General features: G+C 34.5%; 1 protein-coding gene across 3 annotated transcripts in view; it reads left to right on the top strand.

Moving 5' to 3' along the window:
- Positions 1-11260, top strand: part of LOC118198084 (dystrobrevin alpha-like) — a 167024-nt gene extending 155764 nt beyond the window's left edge. For all 3 annotated transcript variants that reach the window (XM_085820167.1, XM_085820166.1, XM_085820168.1), the window contains one exon: positions 10924-11260. In XM_085820167.1, the coding sequence (XP_085676293.1) occupies positions 10924-11037 (114 nt within the window). In that variant the 3' untranslated portion in view covers positions 11038-11260. The remainder of the gene's footprint in view (positions 1-10923) is intronic.
- The last annotated feature ends 4347 nt before the right edge of the window (positions 11261-15607 follow it).

A 15607-nucleotide genomic window follows, 5' to 3' on the forward strand; every position in this document is an offset into this window, starting at 1 on the left:
AGGGATGCCTTCGTGGAGGACTTTCTAAGGGAAACTGGCTCACATACACGTTACACGTGGGGAAAACCACAAAAATGCCCATGCAGCCAGCCCGTTTGCTGGATTCGGACCTCGGACGGAACTACCAGCGTTCAGCGACTTTATCGCTCGGCCTCTGTTTCATCAGGAGGAAATAAAAAACATCTTTAGGTGACATCCACATACATCACTGGATAAACTCCTGAATCTTCAAATAATTCGAATGAGAAAATCATGGGATTCTCCATTTATGATACGATATGATGTTCTATAACGTAATTTAAATTTATACAACCATATAGTCTAAAACCAGTCGCTTTTCACTTTAATCTGCAATGATATCGTTTTTGTCTTTTCTGTTAACCACAAGCTCAATTGATGGTATTTGCTGGTGTACACGTCCAAGTGTTTTCTCTTTGAACACCTAAATTCTTTGAAGTATCCTGAAAGTATATTCAAAAGCGTCCAACTTTTTAAACATCTTGGTATGTCTGACAGCCAAATTTCCCTGCAAATTTTTGCTTACTTTTCTCCCTAATTTTCTTCTTTCCTTCTACAGTTATTTTCAGTGCACACACAAGAAAATTAAGATTTTTCGATAGCTAGACTTCCATAAATTTTGCATTATTGTCAATTTTTTAAAATATCAATTACATGAATTGCGTTTCAGCTGAAGACAGCTTTTCATTTTCTAGTCATTTTAACTATAAATAAAGTTTAAAGTGAAGTCCAAAGGATAATATTTTAATTAAAAGATTTTTGCTAAATGACAAAGAAATAAAACAGTCCAGCAGGGTTTATTCTCTACCACCGAGTGACCCGATTCTTATATCGGCTGAAACAATCTAAATCATATTAAAGATCATGTTTTTATATACATTCTATAACGCGAGAGAAAAATTAGCTTCTTAAAACATTCTTTCTAAGAGGATTAATATAAAAGATTATATTTATGTATATATTTTTAAAGCTGGGACTTGAACCAAATTGTCAAACTTTTAAAACGCCGAAGGTAAAAATTTACTCTTATTTATTTTTTATTTTTTTTTAAAGATAGAGAGAAATTTAAAAAAATAGTTAAAAATTTGAATAATATCATCTATAATTTAAAAAAAATAGCTTTTCATATATTATTAATAAATATTTATTACGCATCATTGAGGGAAAAAATGTTATATAATTAATTCTCCGTAAAATTTTACTTGAAATTTAAGGTTAAAAATAGCTGTGGCAATTCACTGTAACAAAAATACATAGACCACATTTGGCATTATTATCGCTCAAAAAAAAGATGCCAAATTTCAAAACGCGAAAATATGTAAATTCGTGTATATCTTAGAAAATTCTGAATAAAAAAGTCTAATTTTTTGCAAATATGCTTAAAAATACACATACTTTAAGATGATGATAAAAATTTTATAGGTTATAATTCAAAATTTTTTTCGAAAAATTCATAAAAATTATTTAAAAATAGAAATTTAAAAAATAAAACACAAAAAAATGGGTAAATTTTATTTGGAGTGAACCTAAATTTCAAAATGTGAGAGAAAAAATCAAAAAAGTTTAATAAAAGAAGAGATATTAATAAATATTTGCCAAATTCAATTAACATTGAGGAGCTAAAATTTTGAGAGCTAATATTTTAAAAACTAGCCGTACGATTTTTACAAAACTTGGTATTCTGGCATAATTTGAGTCCTAGAATCAAAATATGGAAAAAAAATTGGTATGTTATTACAGAAAAAGTCCAATTTTGTGTCAAAATACCTATGTTAGAATAGTGCTATATATAAATCTAATATATATCCTAAGTTGCGCTTTCAAGACATGAAAAGCGCAGTTTGAATTTTGTCAATCGGCCAAATAGAATGGGAGATATAGCACTGTCCCTTTTTTTTTTTTTTTTTTTTTTTTTTTTTTTTTTTTTGAGCAGTGTACTGTCTGTCTACGTTAAGAACAGCTCTCCCCAGTTTGTCTGCGGCTGTCTGTTGGCATAGAAACGAGCCGTGACCCATTTTTCGTAGGGGTGTCTTGAAGATTTACTTCTCAGTCTGCCACCTTGGCATATTTAAAGATGATTTGGCGATATTCACATTTTGTTTTAGTTTCAAGTAAAATGCTTATTGACCCTTTGCGTCGACCCCGACATTAAATTTCCGAAAATGAAAAATGATGGCGTAAATAAATTTTTTGCAGTTAAGGAACGGTCTTTGATTTTGCCGAGTGAGGTGCAAGTCGCTGAATTTGCCATCTTTCTAGATGTACGAGTAAAAATATATCAAAATAACTTGTAGGGAAATGCATTTAAAAATCCGTGCTTATTTTTGAAGAAAAATGCTCTCAATAAATACTTTTTGCGAACATTTCTTCTTTTCCCATACCTTCAAACTAAACCAAAAGCTGGTCAGTTGAATGACGAAAGGAAGCGAAGGTAAATTAAAATCAAAACTGTTTTTACTTAATTACCAGTGGTTTGGGTTGGTTTATATGATTACGAAAAGCCTCCAGGGTTAAATGCCTAAGAGGAGGGATGCATTCGTGAAGGGCTTGCTAAGGAAAACTGCCTCGTATACACGTTACACATGGGGAAAACACCCATGCAGCCAGCCCGTTCACGGGATTCAAACCTCAGACCAAACTACAAGTGTTCAGTGACTTTACCGATCGGCCGCTGCTGGGCCTCTTAATTACCAGCGCTCATTTATGCATCATGCTGTTTTTATAGACACTGTAATAGCTTGTAACATAATAAAATGTTAAAATCAGAACAAAATTAAGGTCTCTTAAATTATTCAGTTACCTATTTTATATTTAAAATTATACAAAATTTATATAATTATACAAAATTTGGCTTTTATAACTGCAGTGAGCATTGTTGCATTAATATAATTTTGTATTAATATTTTCATAATAAAACAAAACTTATTTAATTTCAATTAAAGATTAAAAATTATTTTTTAAGCAAATTATACCATGGCTTGTGGGTCCCCAAGAACACAGTAATGGGAAATGAAACAACCATTCAGTGTTCTTTATTATCCACAGGGGGGGGGGTTCGCCTCTGCCGAAGGCTCATTGTTGCCCACTTTTGGTAATCTTTCATTTACATAGTGGCAAAGAAAATATTGAACCTAGAAATATCCTTACAACTTGACAAAGCTATCAGATGAAGAAGAGGAATGCCTTCGTGGAGGACTTTTTATAGAGGTATAACATCTGAAAAGTCATCTGAGTCACTGTCGCAAGACTCCGTTTCTTCTGAATCAGAATCAGAATCGCTGCTGCCAGTATGAATTATTAATCCATCCACTATCTCTTCTAAAAGTTCGTCCTTGTCCCAATAATAATTTTCAAGTTTTTCTACGTGTTGCAGTGCGCCTGCCATTCTTGAGAAGTGACTTCATCCAAAGCTTTTTGTGTTAAATTTTTCAAATTTTCCAAGCTTAAGTCCCCAGTCACATTCCTTTCCCTTAGTTTAGATCACAGTGGTAAGGAGGGAGACGTACAACATTTTCCTTTATGATGTTGTCAATTTTATATATTACTTTTTTAGGACGATTGCATTCTATTAAGCTGAACAGTTCCGCTTTTCGCATATTAGGATCGCAGCATATCGTCTTCTTCATCAGCCAATTTACCATTGTTTGCTTTGTAGCATATTTCGGGGGTGTCGGATCTTCAATTTTTGTGTGATACGGGGCATTATCCATGCATACCACACTTTGAGGTCGTAAATTTGGAAGAAGCTTTTCCTACACCCATTTTTCAAAATTTCCATAGTTCATTTGCCCATGGTAATCCCTGCTTTGAGCTGATGCTTTATATATAAGTTGGGCACCTGGAATAAATCCTGCGGAAGAGCCAGCATGGACAACAATCAGTCTATTTTTGGAACTGACATTTATCTGTGCACCCAAAACCGTATCATGCTGCCAACATTTCTTAAAAGTTAAATTGCTGTCAATCCATGTTTCATCAATGTAAACTATGTAGCGTCCACTTGCTCTGAGTTTCCTCATTTCGCGTAAATAATTGTTCCTCCAAAATACAATGTGAGGTCTTTCGATAAGAATTTTTCTTTTGTTAACACATTTCTTGCAGCGAAAATTCATCGAACGCCAAACTTTGCACAATGAGTCTTTTTGCCACGGGAAGTCTATTTTTTGCCTCAAGACAGGCAATAATTTCCGCACAGATGGCACTTTCTTTTCTTTGATGTAAAAGTCTTGTATAGTCTGCTGTATAACGCATTTGTCAAAATCGTCAATTTCGCACTTATGATTAGCAGGGCTTTTACGTTTCTTTCCAGGCGTATTTAGAAGTTGATCTTCCCCCATTGTTGATACTTCGCGTTTAATTTTTTTAATTGTATACTCCGATACTCCAGTAGCTTGCGATGTTCTCTTCAAAACTTGAGGAAGAGGAACTACTAAAGAGTTCGCCGAAGCTTCAGAAGCGCAAAATTCTGCGACATTGTACACTATTTGACGTGCCTGTGACTTTAAAGGTTGACATTTCTTAAACTCGAAGGGCATTTTAAAAAATTGGCGATTAACAAAGCACTACGAAAATCAAGCTAAATAGAAGCAAATTTGAACAAATACTAGTACAAAAGATATAACAACGAGAATAAAAATAGCTAATAGTAATAATATAAGGCTTAAGAAAAGATGCGTGCATCTGGAATGAAACCAAGAAGACGAATGATAAACTCTTTTCCCTTCAGCCAACAGTCGCCAAAAACAAAATAACAATAAAGCAACCCTTGGTTCGTCCCTATTTGAAATATACTAGCCCTGTTGCTATAGCGACCGCCACCCGCCAGACACCATGGCGGGAGGTGTTCTTACCGTAGACAGACAGTACATTTACTGTTTGCTACATATAGCACGTCCCGTCTCACAACATAGGACATGTTCGTGTAATCGGACCAGCCGGTTATTAGGACCGAAACAATCACTTCCCGATGTGCTCCGATTAACCGGAATCGACTGTACTTGGTTTGCATTCATTCATCCAATGTATTCTATGTGAGGCTTTCATTTTAATGAGTGTACCAACTGTTTGTTTCTTGATTTCAGTAGCAATTGGTGGGTTGGAAGTATAGCTTTGCATAGCTGTAATCGGGGTAGTTTTCATGCTCTTGCGATAATTCAAAGAGTTTTACTTTGAGCTCTTTCCAAAGCGTCAATCTTTCCTTGTGTAGTGGAGATTAACACTTCACTTACGTATTTGAAAATAGGTTAATATAAGTGTTGTAAGTTTTATTTAGGGAAGTCTGTGAGTTGCCCCATTTGGTACCGGCTAGTCTTTTCAAAATTGAGACTCTTTTCTGTACTTTTTCTATAACAGTATTCACATGATTAGTAAAGTTTAATTTGTTGTCCAGAACTACGCCTAGATATGTGGTATTAGTGCTTTTTTGAAGAGTAGCACTTCTATCACATATCTAGGCGTAGTTGTATTAGTATATTGTCTATTTTTAATTCAAAGCCATGTGTCTCAGAAAGAAGAACTGGTAAACTGTTTTGTTTTTATTTATAATCATATAACTAGGTCCTCTTTGTACCAGGTCTGCAGGACTTCAAGTGCATTACTCATTATAATTTCAAGTTTTTTCCTTTTGGTCTTCATATTTTCTGGAATTTTCTGCTTCTGTCCAAATAACAACATTGTCTGCAAACATACAGACATGAATGCCTTTACTTTACTTGGTTAACTTTAACTTGGTTACCAAATCGTTTATATAAATGTTAAAGAGGGTGCAGCTGCTAACTGCTCTTTGAGACAGTTATTTCAGTCGATTTGAGACAGAGAGACTCAAATCGACAGCTCACCATAATTTTAATTTTTAGATCTAATTTACTTAATTTAAAATTTGATTCCTGCTCGTATCATCTGGTCTTTGCCCATCTTTGGGATAAAAACTTTTTGTACCAGTTGTACATTTTTCTGCCAATTCCATAAACATGAAGTTTGTTCGGGAGTCTCCTTCTCCATATTTTCACACAATATGGAGAAGAAAATCATCAAAGCCACAGAGCTTCTCCCCAAATTGAAACCGGTTTTAATTTTGTGAACCAACTTCAAAATAGAATTAGTAGTTGATGTGCTTTTCTGAAACCAGTCTGTTCTTCTGCCAGAATATCGTTTGACTCCAGGTAAAACCTCAGTCTTGCTGTTATCATTCTTTCAAACGTCTTGACTATAATGGAAGCTAGTGAGATTGGTCTGTACGATTCTGTATCTTCAGGTGGTTTTCTTGACTTTAGAATTGAAATGGTCTTTGCCTTCAGCTAGTTTTCTGGGAGATTGAGTTTTGCATTCCTGAACTAATTTTAAATCATTAAATGGAAATTTCTTGCAGATTGCTCCAAATGTGTCATGAATTCTGGGAAAATATTATCTGGTCCTGGTTGTTTACCGTTTTGAATGTCTTTGATAGCCTTATTCAATTCTTCCATTGAGAAATCATCTGTAAAAAGTTTGTCTAAGTTCCCTATCCTTGATTTAGTACTTCCTTCGTGTTTTTGGCATTTCTCTTTCCTGCCTCTTTTGCTCTTTACTGAGTGATAGATAGAAGTTATTGAATATTTTAGCAATCTGTCTTGGATTGTTGACATCTTTGCTTCCTTTTTTGATGGGGTGATTAGTTCTTCGTATTATTCATTGTATTCATTATTTGGCAAGTCTTATTTCCATCAGTTCTGTAATCTAATTCATTAAAAAGCTTATTCCAGGATTGCCTTTTGGCTTTAAAACTTTGCTTTTCATTACAGTACATTGCTTTTGCCATTTGATTACATCTTGTTTGCATTTTTTTTTTTTAAAGTTTTTCCCAATGGTGTAGCGAGCATAACTGGCGCCCGGGGCAAATATTTATCATTTTGGCGCCCCCTTTCTCCCGAAAAAAACACAGTGATATGATGAAAATCTTGTTTGGAGACCATTTGGCGCCCCTCTGCGAGCGGCGCCCGGGGCATCATACACCCCCTTGCCCCCCCCCTCGCTACACCACTGGTTTTTCCTGCCACTCTTTCAGCTTCCTTTCTTGCTTGCTCTCTAATTTCTCTTTGCTTTTGTAGGTCAGTGTTCTAAAATTGTTGGTAGTTGGGCCTGTTTCTTCTCGAGATGTTCTTTTTCGGCACACTTTTGGAGGGCTAAGGTAAAAGCTGATTCTGCGTGTAGAGGTGAAGCATCATTTGGAAGAGTGTTTATTTGATGTTCCATGTCTTCTGTGAAGGCCTTCCAATTGACCTTTATGAAGTTCCACATAATTCTTGCGTTATTTCTTATCTGTTTTTAGTTGGTAGTAATTGTTGTTTTTACCATTCGATGACCATTTCCTGGGTCCCCAATTACTGTTTTCTTGCAATAGTCAGTTAGGTTCGCTGAAACTATGGTTAAATCAGGGTTACTAGAACTGCTTGATTAGTGGATGAATGTGTTAGGGTCATCTTTATCGTATATAACTAACATTGCATTACCATCTATAATTTGCCCATCTTGGTTTAGGTAGGAGTATCCCCAGTTAGGAGAAGCAGCATTAAAATCGCCTACAATTATAGTATTTCGATGAGGTATTAAAGTGTCTAAATTTAAGTTTTTGTTGTTTGGTGGACTATATATTCCAAAAATTTTAAAAGGAGAATTCTCATTCCAAACATCTACTCCCAAAATTTCCAAGGGTCATGATTGTTTATTGTTTTGAACACCTCAAACATTGATGTCAGTTTATTTCACACTGCCACTAAAATACCATTGCAGTCTGTCTGCTTTTGAAATGTCCATGCATAGTAAAATTTTCCATATTACAATACTTTATTTTATCTTCTGCAATATTCGCTTCTTGAATCACCGAAACATCGATGTTCTCCTCAACGACTACCCTCTTAATCTCTGAAAACTTAGCGCAAGATAATCCTCTAGCATTCCACTGCAAAATAGAAAAACAAAAGCTCTTTGCTCTGTTTCCTTTACTCTAAGCCACCTTAGCCATAGCTGTTACTCATTTAGCACTCTCCAGGAGGCAAGTGTGAATTAAAGATATCACGGATGTAAGTAACATTGTCTCCCTCATTTTTATTTTACCTACATCCCCTTGTTTAAAAGCTTCTTTCTGATTCGCTAATTTCCACTCCTCTCTCCATTGCACCAATTGACTATCCCCATTTTTTTATATTTTACCTTGTGCTTGCATTTCAACCTGGACTACAGTAGCAGTAAATTTAACCCTTTCTTCCAATTTTTTGTGTAGCGACTTAAAAGTAATTAGCTATGATCTTATTAGTACTGCATGATATACATGCCATGCCACCTTTCTGTCATTATTTGGTGTTTTTCAACTATATATTCAGAGTTTATTGATACTCCACATTGCAAAAAGTTGTTTAAGCCTTTCTCGATTGTCCATTTTGACGTATTTATTTGACTTTTGTACTTGGATATTTTGTCAGTTTTGCATCGTATTTAAAGTCTACTTATGTATCACTTTTTGAAGAAAGTGCTTTATCAATTTATTTTAATTGTTCAGACTGCATAGGGACTGATGTAGACCTGCATTCTATGCAATTGTTTAGAACTTGCTTTCATGGTTTAAAAATTGCATAGATCAGAAATGTTGATTTGGCTGACATTTAATTAAAATGGGAAATTGAATCATTTTTGTCCATACCCCTGACAAAAGCAAAAAGTTTTCATTCTGACTGTTCTAATGATTTGGCCATTTAGCTGTGACTTTTTACTTTAGTTCTAAAAATTGTTCTTCCTAGTTCTCACCTTTTTTATTGAATTTTTGTAATACTTTGGAAGGTTATAATTACAGTATTCAATCTAATTTATAACTACTCTATGGTTGCGTGTGTGTGAGAAAGAGAAATTGTTAATGCAGTAGAGAACATGATACATACATTGATGAAGCTTGGTGCATTAAAAATATTGATAGTTGTTTCCAGTTCAGCACATTTTATTCTTGAGAAGCATGTTGTTAGTATGAATTATACAGTGTAATAATCTGCACCCCTGCACATTTGTGCTCTTTCTGTGTTTTTATAACAATTGTGATGGATGAAAGAATAATAAGTAGCAAGTGTATTGGAAGCAGAGATTGTGAGTGTATGTGTGAGAGGGAATGTGATGTGTCTAAAATGAGTTTGGTGCAGAATCGTTTAGTTTTAATTTATCTTTATGGGTTAATTTTAAATTTCATTTCCAACTTATTGACTGCCAAAAGTATTGACGGAAGCATTATGTAAGTGTTTATGTCATTGGTGTTATGCAAGAATCATATTACGTGGATAAATCCTTCTGCAGTATGTATTGTAACCATAACTGCAGAATAAACCAGCTGGAGGAAATGGAAGAAATTAATTTTTGAACTTATTTGATTTTATTTATATATAGTATTATTATATTACTCAATTAAATAATTCCATTTTTTGTATAATTTAATCAGCATTGTTTATATGTTTGTAATAAACTTTTATTGATAATTTATACATGTAATGTTTTGTGTACTTGCTGTGAGATCTGCTTTCAGTTCTGTGAATTTAGATAAATATACTGAATTTGAATTTCAAGTCATATCAATAACATTATTATTTAGGAATACAGGAAGCTATATTGGCTTAAAAAGTGAAATTCTGGAATTGAATCTACATCATTGTAAAAACGGTGTTACAAAACGGAACATGTTTTGCTACTGCGTGCAATAACTTTCTTTATAATTTTGAATTGATAAATTTAAAAGAGGTGAAAAATCTGCTGTAATCCTGCTGAATTTCAGTCTCAACTATATAACATTGTTCATGTGATTACCACTTTCCTTGCATGATTTAATGTATGGCAGAAAGGATGGCCAAATAGTATCAGAGTAAAGTAAGATTTTGGAAATAATGTATTCTCATTTGGGTTGGCATGTTTCTTTTATGATGGAGAAAACCAGCTGCTAGAAATATATTTTTTGCTTATTTCATAGTGATATGATTATATTTTATTCATATGTAACATTACTATATTACTAATCAGTCTAATAATTTCTATATGTATATTTAACCTTATTTATATGCTGCAGTGACCTTCTTTGGTAATATGTATGCATTATTTTTATCAGCTTTCACATCAGTGGAGCTCCTTTTACAAAGAGTTGCTATTAATATGAAATATTCCTAAAAACTATTATGAAACATCACATATATAGACAAATGAGAATTCTATCATTTGTTTCACTAGATTTTTAGGGGCAGGATTATTTAATTTTTCATTTTATTGTAGTAACAATAAAACATTTATTTTCAAATCACCTTCCATTGTCTTGAAAGAAACAAATTTCTGTCACAAGAAACCCAAGCCTAGTGCTTTTCGCCCTGTCTGAGGCTTTTGAAATGATGTGAAATGCAATTTTACAATCAGCAGAAGTAAAAGATGATAGTAACAAGAAAACAGTACACAGAGCTCGGTTACCGTGAATAACTATTGTGGAACACTTACAGATCTTTTTGTCAGCTAAAACAATAAAAGATGGGAAATTTCTCTAAGAAGGGAAAGAAAGATGTTGGTACGACAGTTGTACCACCAACTTAAGGAATTTAAAAGGCTATTTACATATTTTTATCTTTCATATATATATTTAAAATATTGGAAGAATAATTAAATTTATAAATTGAACAATAAATGCATTTAATTGTTATTTTTTTCATTTTTTTAATTGTATTCTTTATTCATTATGAAAATAACTGCTTTATATTTTTATTATTACAATATAATATTATATATTTGTTATAATAATGCTATTTTTTATAAAGTATACTGATAGTGTCTTTAATTCTATGGCTTCAGAAAGGTCAGTAGCAAAATTCTGAGAAAGTATATTATTAAATAGAAATTTCATTAAGTTTATTTTTACAGGAACCAAATATTTTTCCTAGTGGAACAGCAGTACCTTCTAGTGAAGAAGCAAATTTTGTGCATTCTGATGAAGAGGATAATTTAGAGTGGAATGATAGGCATTGGATTCAATGATAAAGCTATCTTGTTAATGCAATCCTTAATGTTGATTATAATAATGAAATGTATGTGTGGCTTGGTACCTCCATAGTGCACTGTTTGTTTTCTGATGTTTTTTATGGCTACTTTTTTATTTCAAAAAATTTTAATATATGTTGCAAATGTTATGTTGCTATATAAATATTTTATTGTGCCAAATGTTAAAAGAGTTTTAAATAAAGCATTGTTTTTTACTTTGTTCTGGATAACTTGATACTAGGTAACAGCTTGACTAAGGAAGGCACCAGGTCACTTTTTCATCATGGCCGAAAAAACTGCTGCATAGATGACTGGAATTTTTACACAGCACAACTATATTGACAAATAAACAGATTTCATTTCTGAACCTGAACAGTTCTTTAGAATCACATTCTGTAGAAATCACGTAGCACAATTGGGGGAGGGGCAATCTGCATCCCATAATTTTATATTCACAGGTAAATCTCAAACAGTAGAAATACTGTAGAGCAGTAATATGGGTTAGGCAGGGTGCAACAAGAAAAAAAGTGGTGTGTAGTAAGTAACTGGCAATATTTAAAGCCTTGGATTTTTTGTTTCAATCCTGAGCAGCGATTGGGCAAGAGCTTTTGCATTATATGATGCAAAAAATCGTGCAGTACGAATGACTGAAAAGGGAATATATTTAAATTTAAAGGGCTATATTATGCGAATTTGTCTTTCCTATTTTATATTTTACATATTAATTTAAATTTCCAGATTCATATTTGTCTTTCTTATTTTATCTTTTACATATATATATGTATAATGTAAATTTTAATTACTTAAAAATTTAGATTTCAGTTATTTATAAAAGTAATACATTTACTAATAAATAAGATGAGGAACTGTTAAATCCGATTAAATGTTTAATAGTCTTCTTTCTAAAATGTGTGTCAGTCTGCTTTTAAAATTTAAGAGCATTTTCAGTATAGAAATTCCTAGCAAATTTAAAATGTGTATTTGCTGTCCTAAGAATTAGAAATATTTTTTGACTGAATCGAATGGCATTGTGAAATGCAGAATTTGCAAAAGTTGTAAATACACTAAATAAGAAATATATGTTGGCATAATTGCTTATCAGATTTAATATTAAAATTCTGTAAAACATCTCAAAATAATCTGCCATATTTTAGTTATTTAAAAGACATTGTGGAATCTCAAAGGAAAAACAAGTTTATTAATTGAAGGTTAAAGTTCTTTGAAATGTTTAATTCATTTAAGAATTAAACTAAAATACCATATCTGTCCGAATAAAAATAGCTTCATGTAAAGGGCACTCATGCATTTTTATGACAATTTACTGGAGAGGAAAAAAGTAGCTTTTATTTGGTCCCATACAAGGTAATTAATAATTCATTTGAAAGTTTATAAACTGTAATAAATGCAGCAGAAAGTGCATATCAGTTCAGAAAGAATCTAGCCAAGTTTTGTAATTACTTTAAAAATGCTTGAAAAGTGTATCCTGGCGATTGGGTTCCCTAATCCTCAGTCCTATGCTGCTTGGAAACCAGATAACCTGGCGAGTAGAACGGATGAAACAAACTTTTAGAAAAATAAAGTGGAGATTGAATTTCTGCATTTCGTTGGTTGCTAAGTCTTTAAAAAGCCTTTTGGCAGCTATCTTCATTAGATACATTACAGCTTTGAATCCAGAGGATAGCTTATCCGCGATAGATTTCGCCTTTATGATTGCAAAAATGATCGAGATCGTTAATGATAAGAACTCTTGAATTTTCTTGTCTGAGAGCCAGTTAATGGCCTCATCTGTGTCTACTGGGAACTGTCGTAATTTCTTTTAAAGTTTCTCACTGTACAGGCCCTTCTGGGGTGGAGGGTTGCTTTCTTCAGTGGTTTTCACGAATTGTGGGAAGTCATCTTTCGTGGCGGTAAATTTCTTCGGCACACTTGGGGCCGATTTACTGCGATTGCGATATACTGTATTGTACTGGGTTCCTATTGCCGGAGCAATACTTCCCAGTCATGCAAGGAGCTCCATGCGGAGCCTGGTATTAGAAAATTCCTGATTGAGTTTTCTCTGAGGGAAGAAATAACAAGGAGAAAAGGGGATTACGGCGCAATTTTTCGCCTGGGCTCAGGAGCTGATGCGAGCTATTTGCAATACTGGTCTAACCAAGAACAAGTCCAAAGTAATTACTCCAAAGTCCGTAAGATGCTCGTAGCCTGTTGGCACTTCACTGTGATTGGTCGAAATCTATATTGGAATCATTGTCAGAAGAGATGATGTGGGAAGATGCACACGGAGTACTGATGAGTAACACTTAATTATTGGCTTGCCTAATTGAGTGTTCAGCATAAGGTCGGATGAGCAAATCGTCCGGGAGGATTTCGTAGTTCAGAATATACTCAAAGTTAGCTGTACTGTTGGTCTTTGCTTTCCTGAAAAAGTTTTCATTTATCTTGGGTAAGTAGTCTTTGATATAATCAATATGAAGGTCGCAATGTAAATCTTCATTTCTAATATAGTATGGGGCATTCGTGATGGTTCTCAGGATCTTATTTTGCAGAACTTGCAGCCGGTGTATTTAACTTGCCTTAGCACTTGCCCAGGCCGGGGAGGCATATGTGATAACAGGCCTGACAGCTGCAATGTAAAGCCTTCTTTTGCGTGCAAGGTTTAATCTAGAGTCCTTAGAAAGTAGTGGGTAAAGCTTTTCCACACACACTGTTTATGTGTGCATTTAGGTAAACGATCGATTTAAAATGACTCCTAGGTATTCTGCCCTACTTACAGTAGGGACTGTTTTCCCGAAGAGCGTAACATTACAGGTGAGGGGGTCTGTGGTCTTGAATTTTCTGATAACTAAAACTTTTGCCTTCTCCGGGTTGATCTGAATTTTCTTTGACACCACGCTTCAATATTAGGAATAATCTGCTGAATCTTTTCCAAGGCGTGGTTTGGTCGTCTGGACTTCGCGATGATGGCGGTGTCATCCGCGTAGCATGCTAACATAATATTAGGGTCTTGACTGAATTTTGGGAAGTCATTTACGTACAAAATATAAAATATTGGTCCAACGATACTTCCTTGTGGGTTTGAACTGGAATCTCCTTGCCGCACTGAAAAAGTTCGGGAGTTAAAAAATGAGCTGAGAATGAGAATAATTTCCCGAGGAAAATTCAGATTGATGAGCTTAAAAATTGGTCCTCTATGCCAGACGCGGTCAAATGCTTTTGCCACGTCTAGCATGAGGATAGCTGCATTATTTTTGTTATGTAAAGCCGCTCCAATATATTCAGTGATTCTGACTAACTGATGAGAAGTGGATAGTCGTCTTCGAAAGCCATGTTGTTCATCCGCCAGCATATCGAGGAAAGGTTTAATTCTATTGTGAATGATTCTGTCAAGAATTTTTTTTTCCCAGTGTTGACAAGAGGCTAATTGGTCTGTAACTGGTCGGTTCATCGGGAGGCTTGCCTAGTTTTTGTATCAGAAAAATGCTTGCATGCTTCCACCGGGTTGGAAAATACGAATGCGTCAAACAAGCATTGTAGATGCTAGTCAGCTTGGTAATTAGACAGTGGAGCAGGTTCTTAATTTTATCACTTCCAGGCGCCTTTTTTGAGTTGGTGTGCTTGACGATATCTTTTATTTCTAAAGGAGTAGTGAGTCTAATCGTGTTGTTCGGTGTGCTAATCTCAAGCCATTCTTGAACAAAGTTGTCAATATTAGAGTCACTATTATTCGGAATTACATTCGGTGTGAACTGCTGGCTTAGATGCTTTGCGAAAGTGTCCGCATTTTCCTGGTCGGTATATGCAAAACCGTGTGTTGTTTTGATTGGCTGAGAATGGTGATAGACTCTTTTCAGGTTCCGAGCGAAGTTCTAGAATGAACCGTCATTCAGATTTAAGTTATCTATTTTTTAACTCCATACTTCGTTTTGGTGCTCGCTGATGAGAGCTTTAATCTGCCTTGTGAGTCTATTTATGTCCGTCTTAATAGCCAGATTCCAATCCTTACTGTACTGTTTGCGAAGTCTGTTCCGTTGAGTAATAACCGCTCGGATACGTGCAGGAAGTGTGCCGTCCAGATAATTGTTTGCCATTTCTGTAGTTGCATTTTGTAGGAATTCCTGAAGTTTATAGGTAAAAATGTTTACTGCAGCGTCAATGCCTGGTTTAGTCTTAAGAGTGCCTAAACTGAATTTCGATGTACTAGTGATATTGTGAAATAGGTTCCAATCCACTATTTTCTTTGGAGTTGGATTTGTCTTGGGAGCTCCACCTATTCTAGCTATAACAGGAACGTGATCTGATGGAAGATCAGTAAGCACCTCAACTGAAATAGGGATGTTATCCGTTGAGAGGAAAAAGTCCAGAATATCGTGACGCCGGCCTGAGATGCTTGGGCAGTAAGTGGCTTCTTCAGGGATAAATAAATAAACTGGTTGATTATACACATAGTTATGAATTACCTTGCCATTTCTGTTTGTACTGTGACAGCCCCAGTCCACATGTTTCGAATTCCAATCACCCCCGATTATACACGGTTCTTGGCTGAGAAGCAATTCATCAAGGATATTAT

This window comes from Stegodyphus dumicola, chromosome 7 (assembly GCF_044657685.1).
Source record: "Stegodyphus dumicola isolate Sdum_Otavi_A_Nest chromosome 7, ASM4465768v1".
Lineage (NCBI taxonomy): Eukaryota > Metazoa > Arthropoda > Arachnida > Araneae > Eresidae > Stegodyphus > Stegodyphus dumicola.